Here is a 23,874-nt window from a genome sequence, read left to right as displayed (position 1 = left end):
TTGATTGAAATCTACTCCAGAGCTCTCAGGACCTCAGACTGGGGCGAAGGTTCACCTTCCAAAAGGACAATGACACTGAGCACATAGCCAAGACAATGCAGGAGTGGATTCGAGACGGCTCTGAATATCCTTGAGTGGCCCAGCCAGAGCCTGAACTTGAAGCCGATCAAACAGACCTGAAAAAAAGCTGTGCAGTGGCTCTCCCAATACAACCTGACAGAGCTTGAGAGGATCTGCATAGAAGAATGGGAGAAACTCCCCAAATACTGGTGTGCCAAGCTTGTAGCGTCATACCCAAGAAGACTCTGCTGTAATCTCTAACAAAGGGGCTTCAAAGTACTGAGTAAAGGGTCTGAACACTTATGTTGATGTGATATTGAAGTTTTTTTCAAAAACCTTTTTTTTATTATTTATATTATGGGGTGTGTGTGTAGATTGAAGGCCAGCATCCTGGAGTCGCCCCTTCACTGTTGACATTGAGGCTGGTGTTTTGCAGGTACTATTTAACCTCTCTAGGGTAGGTGGCACCAAATCGTCCCACCTACGTAACAGCCAGTGTAATCCCGTGGCGCGTTATTATATGTTATGTTATTATATGTTATGTTATTATATATATATATATCGAATCTATATATGGTTTGGAGCGAGCAGTCGCACTACGCTTCGCTCCACAGGTAATATTACACTTCACTACATTACAACGGCTTGATTTGTTTGATCTGAGTAATTCTTCTTAGCTAGCTACATAGCCGTCTTTGTATCAAAGATAATTGTGTAGTTTAGAGTAATTAGAGTAATTATCGAGGCTAGCTATCTTCGTCCTCCTAACGTAGTCAACACTGCTAGCTGCTAGCTAGCTAGTCATCACTGCTAGCTAGCCAACTTCTACCGACTAGCAGCACTGTAGAAACTATTACATTACAACGTAACGACTTGATTAGTGTGGTGTTAGTGTTAGTTAGCCAGCTACATAGTTGTCTTTGCTGTCTCTGTATCTAAGATAATTGTGTAGTTTGAGTAATTATCGAGGTGAGCTAGCCAGCCGCGACGCGGCGCCAGACTTAGTCAACACACCTAGTCATCATTAACCCACTGCTAGCTAGCCAACCGTTACCGACTAGCAGCGCTGTAGATACTAATACTTTACAACGGAACGATTTGACTAGTGCAGTGTTAGCTAGCTAGCTACTTAGTTGTCTTTGTCATAGCTTGATAATTGTGTAGTTTAGTAATTACCGAGGTTAGCTAGCCAGCCATCGAGGTTAGCTAGCCAGCTATTTCCGTCCCCCGCGACGCCATTTTTCCTAACCCAGCCAACTATTACCGACGAGCAGCATTGTAGAAACTAAATACATTACAAGGAACGTCTTGATTAGTGTTATGTTAGCTAGCTAGCTACAAAGTTGCTTTGTATCATGACAAGGTGTAGTACTGAAACTATCGAGGTTACCTAGCCAGCTACATGTTCAAAGTCAACAACGCAGCCACTGCTAGCTAGCCTACTCCACCAGCCAGCAGCACTGTATCATTTTCGTCATTTTAGTCAATTAGATTTTTGCAACGTAAGCTTAACTTTCTGAACATTCGAGACGTGTAGTCCACTTGTCATTCCAATCTCCTTTGCATTAGCGTAGCCTCTTCTGTAGCTTGTCTACTATGTGTCTGTCTATCCCTGTTCTCTCCCCTCTGCACAGGCCATACAAACGCTCCACACCGCGTGGCCGCTGCCACTCTAACCTGGTGGTCCCAGCGCGCACGACCCACGTGGAGTTCCAGGTCTCCGGCAGCCTCTGGAACTGCCGGTCTGCGGCCAACAAGGCTGAGTTCATCTCAGCCTATGCTACCCTCCAGTCCCTAGACTTCCTGGCGCTGACGGAAACATGGATTACCACAGATAACACTGCTACTCCTACTGCTCTCTCCTCGTCTGCCTACGTGTTCTCGCATACCCCTAGAGCATCGAGCCAGCGGGGTGGTGGCACTGGAATCCTCATCTCTCCCAAGTGGACATTCTCTCTTTCTCCCCTGACCCATCTGTCTATCTCCTCATTTGAATTCCATGCTGTCACAGTTACCAGCCCTTTCAAGCTTAACATCCTTATCATTTATCGCCCTCCAGGTTCCCTTGGACAGTTCATCAATGAGCTTGACGCCTTGATAAGTTCCTTTCCTGAGGATGGCTCACCTCTCACAGTTCTGGGTGGCTTTAACCTCCCCACGTCTACCTTTGACTCATTCCTCTCTGCCTCCTTCTTTCCACTCCTCTCCTCTTTTGACCTCACCCTCTCACCTTCCCCCCCTACTCACAAGGCAGGCAATACCCTTGACCTCATCTTTACTAGATGCTGTTCTTCCACTAATCTCATTGCAACTCCCCTCCAAGTCTCCGACCACTACCTTGTATCCTTTTCCCTCTCGCTCTCATCCAACACTTCTCACTCCGCCCCTACTCGGATGGTATTGCGCCGTCCCAACCTTCGCTCTCTCTCTCCCGCTACTCGCTCCTCTTCCATCCTATCATCTCTTCCCTCTGCTCAAACCTTCTCCAACCTATCTCCTGATTCTGCCTCCTCAACCCTCCTCTCCTCCCTCTCTGCATCCTTTGATTTCCTCTGTCCCCTATCCTCCAGGCCGGCTTGGTCCTCCCCTCCTGCTCCGTGGCTCGACGACTCACTGCGAGCTCACAGAACAGGGCTCCGGGCAGCCGAGCAGAAATGGAGGAAAACTCGCCTCCCTGCGGACCTGGCATCCTTTCACTCCCTCCTCTCTACATTTTCCTCTTCTGTCTCTGCTGCTAAAGCCACTTTCTACCACTCTAAACTCCAAGCATCTGCCTCTAACCCTAGGAAGCTCTTTGCTACCTTCTCCTCCCTCCTGAATCCTCCTCCCCCCTCCTCCCTCTCTGCGGATGACTTCGTCAACCATTTTGAAAAGAAGGTTGACGACATCCGATCCTCGTTGCTAAGTCAAACGACACCGCTGGTCCTGCTCACACTGCCCTACCCTGTGCTTTGACCTCTTTCTCCCCTCTCTCTCCAGATGAAATCTCGTATCTTGTGACGGCCGGCCGCCCAACAACCTGCCCACTTGACCCTATCCCCTCCTCTCTTCTCCAGACCATTTCCGGAGACCTTCTCCCCTACCTCACCTCGCTCATCAACTCATCCTTGACCGCTGGCTACGTCCCTTCCGTCTTCAAGAGAGCGAGAGTTGCACCCCTTCTGAAAAAACCTACACTCGATCCCTCCGATGTCAACAACTACAGACCAGTATCCCTTCTTTCCTTTCTCTCCAAAACTCTTGAACGTGCCGTCCTTGGCCAGCTCTCTTGCTATCTCTCTCAGAATGACCTTCTTGATCCTAATCAGTCAGGTTTCAAGACTGGGCATTCAACTGAGACTGCTCTTCTCTGTGTCACGGAGGCTCTCCGCACTGCTAAAGCTAACTCTCTCTCCTCTGCTCTCATCCTTCTAGACCTATCTGCTGCCTTTGATAATGTGAACCATCAGATCCTCCTCTCCACCCTCTCCGAGCTGGGCATCTCCGGCGCGGCCCACGGTTGGATTGCGTCCTACCTGACAGGTCGCTCCTACCAGGTGGCGTGGCGAGAATCTGTCTCCGCACCACGTGCTCTCACCACTGGTGTCCCCCAGGGCTCTGTTCTAGGCCCTCTCCTATTCTCGCTATACACCAAGTCACTTGGCTCTGTCATATCCTCACATGGTCTCTCATATCATTGCTATGCAGATGACACACAATTAATCTTCTCCTTTCCCCCTTCTGACAACCAGGTGGCGAATCGCATCTCTGCATGTCTGGCAGACATATCAGTGTGGATGACGGATCACCACCTCAAGCTGAACCTCGGCAAGACGGAGCTGCTCTTCCTCCCGGGGAAGGACTGCCCGTTCCATGATCTCGCCATCACGGTTGACAACTCCCTTGTGTCCTCCTCCCTGTCGTTCTCCACTAACATCAAGGCGGTGACCCGATCCTGTAGGTTCATGCTCTCCAACATTCGCAGAGTACGACCCTGCCTCACACAGGAAGCGGCGCAGGTCCTAATCCAGGCACTTGTCATCTCCCGTCTTGATTACTGCAACTCGTTGTTGGCTGGGCTCCCTGCCTGTGCCATTAAACCCCTACAACTCATCCAGAACGCCGCAGCCCGTCTGGTGTTCAACCTTCCCAAGTTCTCTCACGTCACCCCGCTCCTCCGCTCTCTCCACTGGCTTCCAGTCGAAGCTCGCATCCGCTACAAGACCATGGTGCTTGCCGACGGAGCTGTGAGGGGAACGACACCTCCGTACCTTCAGGCTCTGATCAGGCCCTACACCCAAACAAGGGCACTGCGTTCATCCACCTCTGGCCTGCTCGCCTCCCTACCTCTGAGGAAGCACAGTTCCCGCTCAGCCCAGTCAAAACTGTTCGCTGCTCTGGCACCTCAATGGTGGAACAAGCTCCCTCACGACGCCAGGACAGCGGAGTCAATCACCACCTTCCGGAGACACCTGAAACCCCACCTCTTTAAGGAATACCTGGGATAGGATAAAGTAATCCTTCTAACCCCCCCTTAAAAGATTTAGATGCACTATTGTAAAGTGGTTGTTCCACTGGATATTATAAGGTGAATGCACCAATTTGTAAGTCGCTCTGGATAAGAGCGTCTGCTAAATGACTTAAATGTAAATGTTATTCAAAAACCTCAAAAATGTAAAAACTTCAATTTTTCAAACATATGACTATTTTACACCATTTTACAGACAAGACTCTCGTTAATCTAACCACACTGTCCGATTTCAAAAAGGCTTTACAACGAAAGCAAAACATTAGATTATGTCAGCAGAGTACCCAGCCAGAAATAATCAGACACCCATTTGTCAAGCTAGCATATAATGTCACATAAACCCAAACCACAGCTAAATGCAGCACTAACCTTTGATGATCTGCATCAGATGACAACCCTAGGACATTATGTTATACAATACATGCATGTTTTGTTCAAACAAGTTCATATTTATATCAAAAACCAGCTTTTTACATTAGCATGTGACTAGCATGTGACTAGCATTCCCAGCGAACACTGCCAGTGAATTTACTAAATTACTCATAATAAACGTTCACAAAAAGCATAACAATTATTTTAAGAATTATAGATACAGAACTCCTCTATGCACTCGATATGTCCGATTTTAAAATAGCTTTTCGGTGAAAGCACATTTTGCAATATTCTCAGTAGATAGCCCGGCATCACAGGGCTAGCTATTTAGACATCCAGCAAGTTTAGCACTCACCAAAGTCAGCTTTACTATAAGAAAAATGTTATTACCTTTGGTGTTCTTCGTCAGAATGCACTCCCAGGACTTCTACTTCAATAACAAATGTTGTTTTGGTTCAAAATAATCCATAGTTATATCCAAACAGCGGCGTTTTGTTCGTGCGTTCAAGACACTATCCGAAAGGGAAAATAAGGGTGACGAGCATGGCGCAATTCGTGACAAAAAAATTCTAAATATTCCATTACCGTACTTCGAAGCATGTCAACCGCTGTTTAAAATCAATTTTTATGCAATTTTTCTCATAAAAAAGCGATAATATTCCGACCGGGAATCTGCGTTTAGGTAAACAGACGAAAGAAAATAAAGCATTCGGTTGACTCGGGCACGCGCCTAAGCCCATAGTACTCTGATCGGCCACTTGCCAAAAGCGATAATGTGTTTCAGCCAGAGGCTGCCTCGATATCGTTCAGCTTTTTCCCGGGATCTGAGAGCCTATTGGAGCCGTAGGAAGTGTCACGTTAGAGCAAAGATCCTCAGTCTTCAATAAAAAGAGCCCAGATGAAACACAACTTGTCAGACAGGCCACTTCCTGCATGGAATCTTCTCAGGTTTTGGCCTGCCATTTGAGTTCTGTTATACTCACAGACACCATTAAAACAGTTTTAGAAACTTTAGGGTGTTTGCTATCCAAAGCCAATAATTATATGCATATTCTAGTTACTGGGCAGGAGTAGTAACCAGATTAAATCGGGTACGTTTTTTTATCCGACCGTGTCAATACTGCCCCCTAGCCCTAACAGGTTAATGAATCTGCCAGTTGAGGACTTGTGAGGCTTATGATTCTCAAACTAGACACTAATGTACTTGTCCTCTTGCTCAGTTGTGCACCGGGGCCTCCCACTCCTCTTTCTATTCTGGTTAGAGACCGTTTGCACTGTTCTGTGAAGGGAGTAGTACACAGCTTTGTACGAGCTCTTCAGTTTCTTGGCAATTTCTCGCATGGAATAGCCTTCATTTCTCAGAACAAGAATAGACTGACAAGTTTCAAAAGGAAGGCTTTGCTTCTGGCCATTTTGAGCCTGTATTGAACCAACAAATGCTGATGCTCCAGATACTCAACTAGTCTAAAGAAGGTCAGTTTTATTGCTTCTTTAATCAGAACAACAGTTTTCAGCTGTACTAACGTAATTGCAAAAGGGTTTTCTAATGATCAATTAGCCTTTTAAAATTATCAACTTGGATTAGCCAACACAACGTGCCATTGGAACACAGGAGTGATGGTTGTTGATAATGGGCCTCTGTACGTCTATGTAGATATTCCATAAAAAATCTACCGTTTTCAGCTACAATAGTCATTTACAACATTAACAATGTCTACACTGTATTTCTGATCAATTGTATGTTATTTTAATATATATTTTTTTGCTTTTCTTTCAAATACAGACATTTCTAAGTGACCCCAAACTTTTGAACGGTAGTGTACTTACTGCTAACCAGAGGAGAATCTCTCAATGACCGCGGAATGTAGCAACGAGAATGAGAATGTTTGTCACTTGGCTGTTTGTTCCAAAATGTTTTGTGGTTTTGTGCCGAGCATAGTTTCCATGGGGACAGTGACCTACTTGGAATGGAGGACTGGGCTTATATCCGAATGGTACCCTTATGGGCCTGGTCAAAAGTAGTGCACTATAGGGATTAGGGTGCTATTTTAGACATAGCCTGAAAGGACACAGTGTGTGTGTTTGTGTGTGCGCAATGCATGTTTTTAACCCACACCTCTCTCTCCCTACAGATTGAGGAAGGTGGTAAGGCAGAACAATGTAAGAAGCTGAGGGTGGGTGATGAACTGGTGAATATAAACGGATCAGCCCTCTACGGTTCAAGACAGGAAGCTGTTATACTTATCAAAGGATCCTACCGTATACTAAAGATCACCGTACGCAGGTAGGAATTGACAGACCATTTGTATGTGTGACAGTGTGTTGAGATTGTGTGTGTGAACAGATAAGGGAAATGTAACAAGAGGTGAGAGATGCACCCATTTTGTGATTTTTGTCGTGTGTCCCATCCTATCTTCAAATGCTTGTAAAATACCTCAACAGGTCTAGTGAATCACTGTCAGACTTGGTGATTGAGAGGGTACAAAAAGGTGAGCTCCTTCAAAGTAGAGGTTACATTAATGCTTAAAAGGTCCAATGCAGCCGTCATGATATCAATATCATACAATTTCTGGGTTACAATTAAGTACTTGCCTGTGGTCAATTTTTTTAAAATAAACAACAATAGCTTCTTAGCATAGAGCCATTTCATAAGCAAGAATTTTGCTTGGACTGTCTGGGAGTGGTCTGAGTGGGGAGGGGAAAACTGAAAACTAGCTGTTATTGTCAGAGAGGTTTGGAAGTCTTTTTTTTTCTTATTGGTCTATTAACACATTTTTACCATCTGACGATTTCACCATTTACATTTGACATTTTAGTCATTTATTTTTGTATTGGCCCCCCGTGGGTATCGAACCCACAACCCTGGCGTTGCACACACCATGCTGGCATTGCAAACACCATGCTCTACCAACTGAGCCACAGGGAAGAACTCCATCATACCAAAACAGGCTGAAATTTCAGGCGGTCTTTTAAAACAACTCTTACACTGAAAGGGCATTATCAAAATTGTATACCTCGTAGTGTGGAAATATATATAAAACACAGGAAAATCACGTTTTTGACTGCACTAGGCATTAAATGTATTTTAATGTATCTTGAACAAAATTACTAACAACTCAAATAAGATTTGTATTTTTTATTTTTATTTTTTAAACTTTGTTTATTTTGGAATTAACAGAGCTCTACCAGGCGGTTGAGAAGTCAAGAGAGTCATACCAGCAAATTGCATAGCATTTTTATTCATCTCAACAATATTACAAACATTACTTTAGGTCTGCTTCAATGGTTTTTATAGATAGGTAAGCTTTGTTAAATGAGGACTTATGTCAAATTTGAATATTTTATGGTCATTTTGTATTACATTTTAAATGAATACTTTTTCAGGTGGTGCGTGGTGCAATGTCCCTCAAAATGGTTTTCTGAAATTTCAAATGATCCAGGTTCTTCCACCATGTTTCCCACTTCAGACTACATTGAGAGACATATGACAAAGTGCAGTTTTGTATTACTATTATAGGCATTATTTTATAGTTGACATTAAGTCTGAATATTGAATAATTGACTCCCCATGGCTCATGAAATGTGATTTGACCAATTTATGACCAACAATTCAATCATCTTTTTCACCAAAATAAGTATTTTTAATAAAAAAAATATTAATATACCCTATTTTTTTATACAGGACATCACAAAAACTAAAAGAAAACGTTCACTATACAAAACATGATTACTTTTTTGGGGGGTAGATCTGCTTTAATATGGCAGATAGATTATGGCTTCTATCAATGTAATTGTCTGCATTTCCAACCCTCCATTTATTTACGCTACGGTCTTATTCTAAAATGGATTACATTTGGGTTTTTTTCCTCATCAATCTACACACAATACCTCGTAATGACAAAGCAAAACAGGTTTTTATACATTTTTGTAAATGTATATGTTTTAAAGTAGAAATACCTTATTTACATAAGTATTCAGACTGCAGGATAATAACTAAAACACAAGGCCAAATATACACACTACCATAAAGGCCTGATTGGTGGAGTGCTGCAGAGATGGTTGTCCTTCTGGAAGGTTCTCACATCTCCACAGAGGAACTTTGGAGCTCTGTCAGAGTGACCATTGGGTTCTTGGTCACCTCCCTGAACAAGGACCTTCCCCCCCCAATTGCTCAGTTTGGTCAGGTGGCCAGCTCTAGGAAGAGTCTTACTGTTTCCATACTTCTTTCATTTAAGAATTATGGAGGCCACTGTTCTTGGGGATCTTAGTTATCTTTTGTTTGTTTTTAGTCCCAGCTACCTTCAACCCCTCCCATCCAGTTTTGATTTCTAGCTGCCATATATTTTTCCACTGTGCTGTGATGTTTCACAAAAGTTATGAGCCTTTCTTTTCTCATAGTCTCTACAGATTTTAAGTTAAAGATAAACACTAAGAGTGTTATTATATTATTGATTGATTTGACTGACTTTTCAAATCACCCAGCAGTGCTATTTGCAGAGTTAGTTTCAAGTAAATATTTTTCAGCCATTCCTGAACCTGTGACCAAAAACAAGCTACCTATAGGCAGTACCAAATCAAGTGATCTAATGATTCTGTCTTATCGCAGTAAAATCAGCAGAGCTGGGATGGTTGTATCATATATATATATACACACTACCATTCAAAAGTTTGGGGTCACTTAGAAATGTCCTTGTTTCTGAAAGAAATGCAAGTGTTTTTGTCCATTAAAATAACATACAATTGATCAGAAATACAGTGTAGACATTGTTAATGTTGTAAATGACTATTGTAGCTGGAAACGGCTGACTTTAATGGAATATCTACATTGGCGTACAGAGGCCCATTATCAGCAACCATCACTCCTGTGGTACGTTGTGTTAGCAAAATCCAAGTTTATAATTTTAAAAGGCTTAATTGATCATTAGAAAACTCTTTTGCAATTATGTTAGCACATCTGAAAACTGTTGTTCTGATTAAAGAAGCAATAAAACTGGCCTTCTTTAGACTAGTCGAGTATCTGGAGCATCAGCATTTGTGGGTTCGATTACAGGCTAAAAATGGCCAGAAACAAAGAACTTTCTTCTGAAACTCATCAGTCTATTGACATTTTGCTTGTTTGATTGCCTTGCGGATGGAATGACTACACTGTTTGTATTCTGCAATTTTCCCAGTCGCCTTGCCGTGGTTAAATGCGGTGGTACGCGATTTCAGTTCTGCGCGAATGCTGCCATCTATCCACAGTTTGTGGTTAGGGTAGATTTTAATTGTCACAGTGGGTACAACATCTTCTATACACTTCCTTATAAACTCACTCACCGAATCGGCGTATAAGTCGACATTCTCTGAGGCTACATGGCTAAACTGAGCTACCCATACTACTCCCTTCACAGAACAGCGCAAACTGGCTCTAACCAGAATAGAAAGAGGGGTGGTAGGCCCCAGTGCACAACTAAGCAAGAGGACAAATACATTCGAGTGACTAGTTTGAGAAACAGACGCCTCACAGGGTCTTACCATTTCATAACATTCAGCTCACGCTGGTCTGTATTTAAATTGTAACCATTTCAACGTGGAACCACCTGTCCATGCTTTCTGGTCTGGTACAGTCTAACCATTTGTGACGTCTGGCTCAACACCGTCCGCCTGCTTGGTCTCAATGGTTGATTATTCAGGGTTCAGCTCCCGATCATTTTACATGCCAGTAGCAGCCCAGCAGTGTACTGGTCTGTATTTAAATTGCATTAGCAGTCCTTTTTATGCACTCGCCTTGGGCCTTGGAGGGTGATTCCGTCACATTGCCTCAATGTCTGTGTTCATGTGGCGTGGTTAATTACTTGGTAAATGTTTATATATAAAATGAATGGTCATTTAGAAGGGTAAAATCACATGTCATCTTCCCACAGTTTCATATTCAATCATAAGTTTTACAATTTTTATATGTAAATCTGATAACTGGACCGTGTACATTTGTAGAGTTACAGTTATTTAGTTGTACCGTCCTTAAAAACCTCTTAAGTATCCACCCTTTTCTTTCAATTTTCACCTAGAATGACATACCAAATCTAGCTGCCTGTTGCTCAGGACCTGAAGCAAGGATATGCATATTCTTGATACCATTTGAAAGGAAACACTGAAGTTTGTGGAAATGTGAAATTAATGTAGGAGAATATAACACATTAGATCTGGTAAAAGATAATACAAAGAAAAAATCATGCATTTTTTGTACCATCATCTTTGAATTGCAAGAGAATGGCCATAATTAATTATTCTAGCCCAGGTGCAATTTAGACTTTGGCCACTAGATTACAGTGTATGTGCAAAATTTTAGACTGATCCAATGAACTACTGCATATCTATTCAAAATGTTGTGTCAAGACTGCCCAAATGTGCCTAATTGGTTTATTCATACTTTTTCAAGTTCATAATTGTGCACTCTCCTCAAACAATAGCATGGTATTCTTTCACTTTAATAGCTACTGTAAAATGGTTGCTGATTTTGGGCCTCTGTAAGCCTATGTAGATATTCCATAAAAAAATCAGCAGTTTCCGGCTACAATAGTCATTTAAATCAAATCAAATTTAATTATACAGCCCTTCTTACATCAGCTGATATCTCAAAATGATGTACAGAAACCCAGCCTAAAACCCCAAACAGCAAGCAATGCAGGTGTAGAAGCACGGTGGCTAGGAAAAACTCCCTAGAAACGCCAAAACCTAGGAAGAAACCTAGAGAGGAACCAGGCTATGAGGGGTGGCCAGTCCTCTTCTGGCTGTGCCGGGTGGAGATTATAACAGCACATGGCCTAGATGTTCAAATTTACAACATTAACAATGTCTACACTTTATTTCTGATCTATTTGATGGTATTTTAATAGACAAATGTGCTTATCTTTCAAAAACTAGGACATTTATAATTGACCCCTAACTTTTGAACGGTTGTGTGTGTGTGTAAACATTCTATTGGTTGCAAGAATTGTGTATAATAATTTATATTGAAAAACTCTGTTTTGAATCCGGTGTCGTTTTGTGTATCAGTTCATAGACCATGTGCCATGGAATTGGTACGTGGCAAATCTCCTCCCAACTATTTTGCAACCTGTATGGCGCAGCGGTAACGGGTATACTTTTTTTATTTGTCACAATTTTCTTTAGCCAGTTTTGGTCTTTAATGCAGGGTCAACAGACAAATTCCTTCTCCCCTTTCCACTTGCCTACAATCATTTGGTTATAATTTTGGATAGAGCAGACATTTCCATATATTTGTGTTTTCTCCATGTGTGATATAATTTCACCCAAAGTTTTTATTTCATCAGTTAGTATATTTGAGTTTAACCATATTTGTTCTAATATTTGTTCTGTCTTTTCTGGTAATTAAACTGAAATTGCAACTGGTTTTCTATTCGTTGTTTAAAAAGTGATATTTTGGAGATTATTTTCAAATAGTCCAAAGTGAGAGGTTGTAATCTGAATGAAGGTTAAGAGGCCATTCTTGAACACGGGTTGACCCATTCTTACTAATCCACTGGACAACCAGTTTGGATTTAAGTAAAGTTTTTGTATAACTGAAGCCTTTAGTGAGAACTCCAATGCTTTAATATTTAATATCTGCCCTCGGAATTCATATTCATTATATAAATAGGCACGTTTTTTTTGTCTGGCTTACCGTTACAAATAAAGTGGAATATTTTTTGCTCATAGAATTTAAAAAACAAGTCGCTAGATATAGGCAGGACCATAAGTAAATAGGTAAATTGGCATGACATAAATGAATCAGGGTGATTTCTCCACAAATAGAAAGGTGTCCTTTCCATGGTAGCAAAATGTTATCTAATTTGGCTAACTTTCTATAAAAATGTATTTCAATAAGACTATTGATTTATTTCTGGATATGAATATCGAGTATGTCCACTTAACCATCATACCATTTTATTGGTAAACTACCCGGTAATGTAAAAGTATTTTTTGATTCAATATGTAATATGGTGCACATAGTTCGGTTTTAATCCAGAGAGGTTCGAAACATTTCTAGCTCCTCTGAGACTGTGCAGGGATGCAAATTGTGGATTTAAAACATCACTTTTTTTAAACCCTGGATTTTCTAGCCCCTTGATATTGTCTGATTTTGATGGCCATAATAAATAGATATGCTAATAGTGGACAGCCTTGTTTTACTCCTTTTGACAATTTTAATTATTTCTGAGAAGTAGTCATTATTTACTATTTTACACCTGGGGTTGCTATACATATCTTTAAACCCATTGTATAAGAGATTCTCCTAAAATAAAATAGTCTAGGCCAGTGGTTCTTAACCTGGGTTCGATCGAACCCCAGGGGTTCGGTGAGTCTGTCTCAGGGGTTCGGCGGAGGTCAAGACACACACCCGACTCATATGATTCGTGATGACACGCCCCGCTTGGCCATCATTGGCTGCAGGTGATCACGCAACATTGCTTGGCCTATCTGTGCTGCAGGGAATTTGGTGCGCTCAGTAGTCGAATTGTGACTGTCGTGATGGTACGTCGTGTGATTTCTTTCTTAATATGTTAATCCCTTCATACTAACTATGTCGAGCAAAAAAAGAAAGTGGTCCGACGAATATGTACAATATGGATTCACATGTATAACGGAACGTGATGAGAGTCAGCGTCCTAACTGCATGATTTGCAATGCCAAGTTGGGCAATTCTAGTCTAGCACCGGCAAAACTAAGAGAACACTTCCTTAAGCTGCATGGAGATGGACAATACAAGAACACAACGCTCGCTGAATTCAAGGTGAAGAGAGCCAGATTCGATGAAAAGGCTACTCTGCCTGTTCTCGGCTTTGTACCCATGAACAAACCGATCCTCACAGCATCGTACGAAGTTGCTTACCTAATCGCAAAGCAGGGCAAACCACACACCATTGGTGAAACACTTATAAAACCAGCTGTGTTGAAGATGGCGAATATCATGCTGGGAAAAGTGGCTGAAGTTAAGTTATCCCAAATTCCTCTTCCAAATGACACCATTAGCGACAGAATAGAGGACATGAGCAAAGACATCTTGGCTCAAGTAGTTGCAGATCTGATTTCAAGCCCGGCAAAATTCAGCCTTCAACTCGACGAGACCACAGACGTTTCCAATCTAAGCCAGCTTGCTGTATTTGTGCGCTATGTGAAAGACGACGTGATAAAGGAAGATTTTTTATTTTGTAAGCCTCTTACGACAACAACTAAGGCAGCCGATGTGAAGAAACTTGTGGATGACTTCTTCAAAGACAACAATCTTTCGTGGGATATGGTTTCTGCAGTTTGTTCGGACGGAGCTCCAGTCATGCTGGGAAGAAAGTCTGGTTTTGGTGCGCTAGTGAAAGCCGATGCACCACACATCATTGTTACGCATTGTATTCTGCACAGGCATGCGTTGGCAACAAAAACCTTGCCTCCAAAACTGGCAGAAGTATTAAAAATTGTAGTGGAATGCGTGAACTATGTGAGAAATAGTGCTCTGAGGCACCGCATCTTCAGTGAGCTGTGTAAAGAAATGGGCTCTGAATTCGAGGTACTTCTGTACCATTCTAACGTTCGGTGGTTATCCCGGGGACAGGTGCTGAATCGTGTTTTTGCCGTGCGTGTGGAATTAGCCCTGTTTTTGCAAGAGCACCAACATCGTCATGCAGATTGCTTAAAAAATTCTGAGTTCATTCTCATTTTAGCGTACATGGCTGATATCTTCGCAGCTCTCAATCATCTCAATCAACAGATGCAGGGCGTTGGAGTCAACATCATCGAAGCGGAAGGAAACCTGAAGGCTTTTCAAAAAAAGCTACCGTTATGGAAACGACGAACAGAGAACGATAACTTCGCAAACTTTCCCCTGCTGGACGACTGTGTAAGTAAGATCGAAGATGTATCTGGAATCGGAGACATTTCTGTACCCGCGGAACTGAAGCAAGCAATTGCCACGCACTTAGATGAGCTTGCAAAGTCTCTCGACGGATACTTCCCTACAAGAGAGTCATATCCAGCATGGGTGAGACAGCCATTCACATTTAGTGTTGAGACAATAGATGTCAATGATGAATACCTCGATGAAATCATTGAAATTCAGCAGAGCCAGGTTCAACAGCAACTCTTCAGAACAACAACGCTCTCAACGTTTTGGTGTCAACAAATGGTAACGTACCCTGTTATTGCTAAGAAAGCTCTGGAGATTTTCATACCGTTTGTTACAACATATCTTTGCGAGCAATCCTTTTCGAGGATGCTGGACATAAAAACGAAGAAAAGGAACAGACTTTGTTGCGAAAATGACATGAGAGTGGCACTTTCCAAGGTGAAGCCGCGCATTTCCTAACTGGTCTCTGAAAGGCAACAGTAGAAGTCACACTGATTTGCAGTAAATATTCATTATTATGTTTTTGTTTTTGTGTGAAAATCATGTTTTAATGGTTTTGTTCTTTGAACACTGATGTTGATGCACGGTTCATTTTGTGCACCAGTAAAATATATACCTATGTTTTGAATTTTATTTTTCCAATTAAGAAGGGTTCAGTGAATGCGCATATGAAACTGGTGGGGGTCAGTACCTCCAACAAGGTTAAGAACCACTTGTCTAGGCATTTATATATCAATTCCAGTTATACTTTATCAAAGGCCTTTTCAAAGGCAGCTTTGAATACCAGGCTGCCAGGTTTTTCATAGTGTTCTATTCTAATACTTATTTCCCTCATTAAAATGCAAATCAATTTATAACATTTTTGACATGCGTTTTTCTGGATATTTTTGTTGTTATTCTGTCTCTCACTGTTCAAATAAACCTACCATTAAAATTATAGACTGATCCTTTCTTTATCAGTGTGCAAACGTACAAAATCAGCAGGGGATAAAATACTTTTTTCCCCCACTGTAGGTGTCTCATATCGGCTGAAAGCTTAAATTCTTGTTAATCTAACTGCACTGTCCGATTAACTGTAGCTATTACAGCGAAAACATGCCATGAGATTTTTTGAGGACGGCGCCCCACATCAAAATATTTTTCCACTGGCACAGGCTTCATACATTCACAAATAACGATTTAAATATTCACTCACTTTTTGAAAATCTTCCTCTGATTTGTCATCCAAAGAGTCCCAGATATAACATGTAGTGTTTTGTGAGATAAAATCCTTCTTTATACCCCAAAAGGTCAGTTTAGTTGGCGCCATCGATTTGAGTAATCCACTCGTTCAACATGCAGAGAAAGGAATCCAAAAATGTACCCATAAACTTTGTTTGAACAAGTCAAAAAACGTTTTTCTTTACTCCTCAGATACCCTAAAATGTAATCAAACTACAATATTTCCTACGGAGGTGCGTCATTTCTTCAGGGCGCGCGCAAACACAAATTTCCAAGACTGTGTCCTTCTGCTCAGACTGCTATTTCTTATTTGTTTTTTGAAGTTACAAGCCTGAAACCTTGAACATAGACTGCTGACACCATGCGGAAGCCATAGGAATTGCATCCAGGGAGCTAATTCTCAATATGACCCCTCTTGCATATCTAAGAGGATGGTCTCTCAAATAAATAACATTTCCTACATTATTTTAACATTTATACAAACTTCAAAGTGTTTTCTTTCAAATGATACCAATTATATGCATATCCTGGCTTCAGGGCCTGAGCTACTGGCAGTTTACTTTGGGCACGTCATTCAGACAGGAAGTGGAGAAAAAAAGGGGCCTAGCCCTAAGTTAATTGACATCCACGTCTTCGTCACCTTGTAATCACTGGTCACTTTAATAAATGGAACACTAGTCACTTTAATAATGCCACTTTAATAATGTTTACATATCTTGCATTACTCATCTCATATGTATATACCGTATTCTATACTATAAATTGCATCTTAGCCTATGCCGCTCTGACATTGCTTATCCGTATATTTTATATATTCTTATTCCATTCCTTTCTTAGATTTGTGTGTATTATGTATTTGTTGTGCAACTGTTAGATATTACTTGTTAGATATTGCTGCACTGGCGGAACTAGAAGCACAAGCATTTTGCTACACTTGCAATAACATTAATAACCATGTGTATGTGACAAATTCAATTTGATTTGATGAGGTAATCACCTGGAATGCATTTCAATTAACAGGTGTGCCTTGTTAAATGTTAATATGTGGAATTTCTTTCCTTCTTATTGCGTTTGAGACAAACAGTTGTGTTTTGACAAGGTAGGGGTGGTATACACTATTTGGTGAAAGACCAAGTCCATATTATGGCAAGAACAGCTCAAATAAGCAAAGAGAAATAACAGTCCATCATTACTTCAAGACAAGAAGGTCAGAAACACGAGCAAAGGACATTAGACCGGTGGAAATCTGTCCTTTGGTCTGAGTCCAAATGCACAATTTTTGGTTCCAACTGCTGTGTCTTTGTGAGACACAATGTAGGTGAACAGATGATCTCCGCATGTGTGGTTCTCACCGTGAAGCATGGAGTAGGAGGTGTGATGGTGCTTTGCTGGTGACACTGTCGTGATTTATTTTGAATTCAAGGCTCACTTAACCAGCATGGCTACTGCAGCATTCTGCAGAGATACGCCATCCCATCTGGTTAGCGCTTAGTGGGAATACCATTTTTATTTCAACTGGACAATGACCCAACACACCTCCAGGCTGTGTAAGGGCTATTTGACCAAGAAGGAGAGTGATGGAGTGCTGCATCAGATGACCTGGCCTCCACAATCACCCGACCTCAACTCAATTGGGATGGTTTGGGATGAGTTGGACTGCAGAATGAAGGACAAGCAGCCAACAAGTGCTCAGAATATGTGGGAACTCCTTCAAGACTGTTGGAAAAGCATTCCATATAAAGCTGGTTGAGAGAATGCCAAGAGTGTGCAAAGCTGTCATCAAGGCAAAGGTTAGCCACTTTGAAGAATCTAAAATAAAATATATATTTTGATTTGCTTAACACTTTTTTTTGGTTACTACATGATTCCATATGTGCTATTTCATAGTTTTGATGTCTTTACTATTATTCTACAATGTAGAAAATAGTAAAAATAAAGAACCTTGAATGAGTAAGTGTTTGCAAACTTTTGACTGGTACTGCATGTCAATCTAGCAATCCAGGCAACTAAAAGCAACTTTCTAAACAATGTTTTCGTTCGTTTCTAGGTTGTTAGCTAGCTAGCTAATGTTATGTTAGCTGGCTAAACAGTTCAAATAATGTCCATATCATATAGCTGACATCTTCACAATTGCTCATTTGTCTTCATTATTACAGGAAAATAAACTCGCAACAAGATCATTATTTACAAGTTAATGGGGAGCCAATTACAGAAAATGGCCTACCGCTGTGAGTGTTACGAAATAAAAGCAGGGAATTCTACCAAAGTATTTTAGAATTTGGACACTGTCTCATATCTTAATTTGACTTTGTGCAGGTCATGTTCTTCACATTATCGTCTCTGTTTAACATTGAAATGATTTGATGCAAATGGCTCTGTGATATGAATAATATTGCTATATATATATCATACAAGTAACGTTACCTAGCAAGCCAGCCAGCTAATGTTAGCTAGCTAGCTAACAGTACGCTAGAACTTGAATTGAAAACAACTTTCTCAAAAAATGAAAAACGTATATCTGAAAATGTATCTAGCTAGACTTTCTTACCCATGTGCATGGATGGACCCTTCCCCTGTCTGTCGCTGATGTCATGGTTGCCCTTAGTTTGAAGTTGTAATCCGGATACAGGTGTTTTATACAGCAGTCTTCTGTGTTCTCTTTTCGACTCCCTCTGCATGTTTGCAATCAAACACCAGAATTTTCTCGATCTCCTTAGCTATCATGCTCTAATTCCACCGGGCGTTCCACAGATTTCAAAACTTGGTCCTTCAGAAAGTGGAGAGCAACACTTTTGCAGTTCTACTACATTATATCTTTCAAAAACGCCACGTTAGGATTACCTACACGTACTGACCAGCTCATGTTATAGGCAGAAGCATGCTACATGGCAGAGCAATCCAAACTCATCTCTAGGCATGCCCAGCCCATCCATTATCTCAGCCAATCATATCTAGCGGGAAGGTTCCTGCCTTTCCCTGGCTAAACCAAAATGTAACAATTTTATTTGTATTTACAGATAGTGTACAAGTTTGTTATCAAGGCACATGAAAGTTCACATGTTCCAGAAGGCATTTCCACCAAAAAAACACATTTTGATAAATGTTTACATTCAAATGCCTCTCCTGTGAAGTAGTGACGCATGACATATGCCTAGTTTCCTGAAACGAATCACATTACCACAATCACATCATGAGTAGTTAATCATGCATCATACACCTCTGCCTTTCTTCTTCCTGGAGAGTTCTTTATTCCTGTCTGCATGATGTACTGAGAACCCAGCTGGCTGTATGGACATGGACAGTATATCCGGAGAGAGCCATGATTCCGTGAAACAGAGTTTTACAGTCCCTGATATCTCTCTGGAAGGAGAACCTTGCCCTGAGCTTGTCTACATTATTGTCCATGGACTGAACGTTAGCGAGCAGTACATTTGGAAGGGGTTAGACGGTTTGCCGCCTCCTGAGTCAGACTAAAAATCCACTCTGATTAACTCTTCTCCGCCGGCAGCCTCTGGGATAAGAGGAATCGCCTTGGAAGGTACGAACAAAGGATCCAATTCAGGAAAGTCATATTTTTGGTCAAATTGCTGGTGAGTTATCCCCGGTTCTAATATCCTGAAGTTCTTTTCGGCTGTATGTAATAATGGCAAAAACGTTCTGAGCTAATAATGTTAGAAATAATAAAAAAGAAAAGACTGCAAAGTTGCTTAAGAGCCAGGAACCAGGCGACCATGTCTATCGGCATCATCTTGTCTTCTTATTCATGGTTCACCTTAACCCTCGTAATGTTGGTGTACATGCGTGTGTGGTATGTACGCTGAGTGTACAAAACATTAGGAGCACCTTCTTAAGAGCAGCGTTGCAGTTCTTGACACACTCAAACTGGTGCGCCTGGCACCTTCTACCATACCCCTTTTCAAAGGCACTAAAATATTTTTTCTTGCCCTTTCCTCCTCTCAATGACACATACACAATCCATGTCTCAATTGTCTCTAGGCTTAAAAATATTTTTTTAACCTGTCTCCTCCCCTTCATCTACACTGATTTGAAATGGATTTAACCTCTATGGGCTAGGTGGGACGCAGGCGTCCCACCCGTGGTGCACTCCATCAACAGCAGGTGCATTTCAAGAGCGGCAAATTTGAATCCAAATAAATGTCAAAATTCTAATTTTTCAAACATACAACTATTTTACACCCTTTGAAAGATAAACATCTCCTTAACAGGTGACATGAATAAGGGATCATCGCATTCACCTGCTCAGTCATGGAAAGTGCAGGTGTTCTTAATGTTTTGTACACTGTGTTATTTTGTGTGTGTGTGTGTAACGTGTCATAGAAAGTGGCCTTTGACCTTTTAGGGTTTGACAGTAATCTTTGAAGCTGGGAGGACAGGGTTGCGTCTGCTCTCTCTCATCCTGGAGTGTGTGGGTGTGCGTGCGTGTATGTGTGATCTTGTGACAATGTCAGTCTTTATCTAAGCTGTGTGTTTTGGCTGATCGGAGGTCTGCTTACGTCAGACTAACGTTGGCAACGGAATGCTAGGTCACCCTTGACCCCTCTCGCTCTTTCTCGCTCTCTCTCGCTCTTTTCAGTGCCTCAACCTGGCTGTGCCTGTCCTAGTTAGCAGAACTAATGGTAGTACAGTGTTTCTTTCTTACTCATCCAGGGTTTGCATGGCGAGAGGGACTTTCCCCTGGTCTGGTTCTCACAGTGAAGTTCTGCCTCTGTGTGGCCAGGGTGGGAACTACATAAAATAAATTACAATTTACAAAGTACAATCAACTGAACAAAAATATTAACACAACATGCAACAATTTCAAAGATTTTACTGAGTTACAGTTCATATATGGAAATCAGTCAATATAAATAAATTCATTAGGCCCTAATCTATGGATTTCACATGACTGGGCAGGGGCGCAGCCATGGGCAGGCCTGGGAGGGCATAGGCCCACCCACTGGAGAGCCAGGCCCAGTCAATCAGATTGAGTTATTCCCCACAAAAGGGCTATATTACAGACAGAAATACTCCTTAGTTTCATCAGCTGTACAGGTGGCTGGTCTCAGACGATCCCACAGGTGAAGAAGCCAGATGTGGAGGTTTTAGGCTGGCATGGTTTCACATGGTCTGCGGTTGTGAGGCCTGTTGGTTATACTGCCAAAGTCTCTAAAACGATGTTTGAGGCGGCTTATGGTAGAAATTAACATTCAAATCTCTGCAAGCTAGTTGCATACCCCCTTCAAAACTTGAGACATCTGTGGCATTGTGTTGTGTGTCAAAACTGCTCATTTTAGTGGCCTTTTATTGTCCCCAGCACAAGGTGTACCTGTGTAATGATCATGCTGTTTAATCAGCTTCTTGATATGCCACACCTGTCAGGTGGATGGATTATCTTGGCAAAGGAGAAGTGCTCACCAACAGGGATGTAAACAAAATTGTGCACAAAATGTGAGAGAAATAAGATTTTTGTCCATATGAAACATTTCTGGGGTCTTTTACTTTAGCTCATGAAACATGGGACCAACACTTTACATGTTGCATTTATATTTTTGTTCAGTATATTTTATAAACCCTTTTTTACATCAGCAATTGTCACAAAGTGCAGTAGCTGTTTGAGAAAGAAGTTGCCCCTAACCAAAGATCTAGGATAAGATTACCCTGTAATCAGTCTTAACCTTTAACGTTGGGGGGTGAAAAATATCTGACCTTTATCAGTGGTGAGTGTCCACATATACCCAGGGCTCAAAAGTGCGCCCAGTACCGAGTCGATTTTCAGGGGTACGAGGTAACTGAGGTAGCTATACATATTGGTAGGCGTAAAGTGACTAGCAGTGGTGTGTGTGGGAATGTGTGTATGTGGGAATATGTAGTGTGTGTGTGTGTTGGGGTGTCGGTGTAAGTATGTAGTGTGTGGGTACAGACCAGTGAGTGTGCATAGAGTCAGTGCAAAAGAGTTAGTGCAAATAATGGTCAATGCAGGTAGTCCGGATAGCCATTTGATTAGCTATTTTGCAGTCTTGTGTCATCGCTCCTGGGTGAAGATCAAAAATAGCCCCCCCTCTCTCCCACCAGAGAGGAAGACGGGGAGTGAGGGCTGGTTCTATGACTTTAATGACTGGTTGTAAACTTTCTCTCTTGTGCACTGCAGTATGGAGAAGTCAAAATTCCTTTGTGTGTGGAGATAGAATCTTGCCAAAACTTAAAACAGCAAAAATCGGGTATTGGAACATTATTTTTCAAATCCAAACGTGGAATCACGAGGAATCTAAGATAGAATGAGGCCTTCATGTGCATTCAGCCTACATTAAATTAAATTATACACCCAGATTTCAGTATACACCATTAGGGCTGTAGGTCGGAATTTTTGAGATGTGTGTGTTGCCATTTGATCAAGATCTTGAGGTTGCCTCTGTGTTTTTCTCTGACTTAGTCAGTGGGTAGGGTTAGTTATTAAATGTATTGTGCTAGGGCACGATCCAGCCAATTATAGAAATTTCAGAAATAGAGCGTTGGGCCAAACATAGTACTATTTCTGTCTCTCGCATTTTAGGAGCGAGTAGACTCGGTCATTATTAATTTCTTGAGCCAGACATATGGGCTGGCCAATTAGAGAAATTTGAGTAGATATTAGCTTGACCAAGTGAGTAATTATCTATCCATCTCTTGCGTTTCGGTAGCGAGAGTAGATCAAGGTGTACTTCTCCATGTTTCCGCGTGTTCCGGTAAAACATTGCGGAAAATAACCCAGAAAGGGTTTTAATGTGAGACGTTATTAGTAAAACCGTTCCCTTGCTGAAGGGGACCCTATGTTACTCGGAAGTGAGAATTCCTGTAAAAAGTAGGATTCGCTTTGCACAAAATGCTAGGCTAACAAAGAGAGCAGCCATTTTTCTTTTGTTCACAGGGCGGCATGCCTGTGCCGGAGAAAATGGAAGTTCCGCCTCCTTTGGACTCCCGTTTTGATTTCAGCTTTCTGTGATCAGTGACCCCTGGGGGTAAAGAATCGGCAGTATTTTTTGTTTTTGTTTTAATAATTGATTTCATTTAACAGCAACCCGTATGCTCACATTTGTAACCAATGGGTTACACTTAGGATATCCAACCAATCTCAACTGATTTTGATATCGGTGTCTCATTTAATTTGAGCATGTTAAACTTTTTCAAATGAACCTAGATGCAGCAATGTTTTCAGGTTAATTAAAGTGTATTTTCCAGATAGCCTATACAGTTATGATTGATCATTAATATTGATTAACAATTTAAATTTGCTTTTGCAAATTCATTCACGTTCAACTCCCACATTACTGATCCAGTATTGATGGTTCATTAACGTCTTTAAATAGATTAAAATCGTTTTTGCAGCTTCCAACAACTCAAAACCGACAAAAAAAATGTAATGTTATAATGTGCAAGCTATCAGTGTGGGTGGTTCCCAGTCCCCTGCTAATTAGTGAACCCTCACCCATAAAAGGATTGATCACTGACCTCCGCAGTGATACAAAGCCTAACTATGCCATTCGCGGAAAAACTGCAGAATTTGCGACAAACGCTCTCCAAAATCAACCATCAGGCGCAGGCCTTGTAAAGATTCTCTACAGTTTATCCCTGATGTATTGCCATCAGAGATTGGCATCAGTACAGTACCACAGTCATGAGCAGCACGTGCAAGAAATGCCTGATATAAAGGGACAGGTGAGGAGAACTGAGCAACTAATGACAAAAGCAGAAAATGAAAACATTCTGTTAGTCAAGGAACTGCGTTTGAAAACTGAACAATTAAAAGTAATTGCAAAAACTTATGACGCTGAATGAGCACAAACTCTTCAAAAAAAAATTC

At 41.4% G+C, this 23,874-nt stretch overlaps 1 protein-coding gene across 1 annotated transcript in view; it reads left to right on the top strand.

Annotated features, from left to right (window-relative positions):
* The first annotated feature begins 6,970 nt into the window (after positions 1–6,970).
* Positions 6,971–23,874, top strand: part of LOC106609045 (protein Shroom4) — an 82,192-nt gene continuing 65,288 nt past the window's right edge. Inside the window, exon 1 of the mRNA XM_045721867.1 lies at positions 6,971–7,223. Coding sequence (XP_045577823.1) covers positions 7,039–7,223 — 185 coding nt within the window. The 5' untranslated portion in view covers positions 6,971–7,038. The remainder of the gene's footprint in view (positions 7,224–23,874) is intronic.

Source organism: Salmo salar, chromosome ssa07 (genome assembly GCF_905237065.1).
Source record: "Salmo salar chromosome ssa07, Ssal_v3.1, whole genome shotgun sequence".
NCBI lineage: Eukaryota > Metazoa > Chordata > Actinopteri > Salmoniformes > Salmonidae > Salmo > Salmo salar.
The sequence above is the reverse complement of the archived record's forward strand: the minus strand, read 5'-3'. Positions and strand labels throughout refer to the sequence as shown.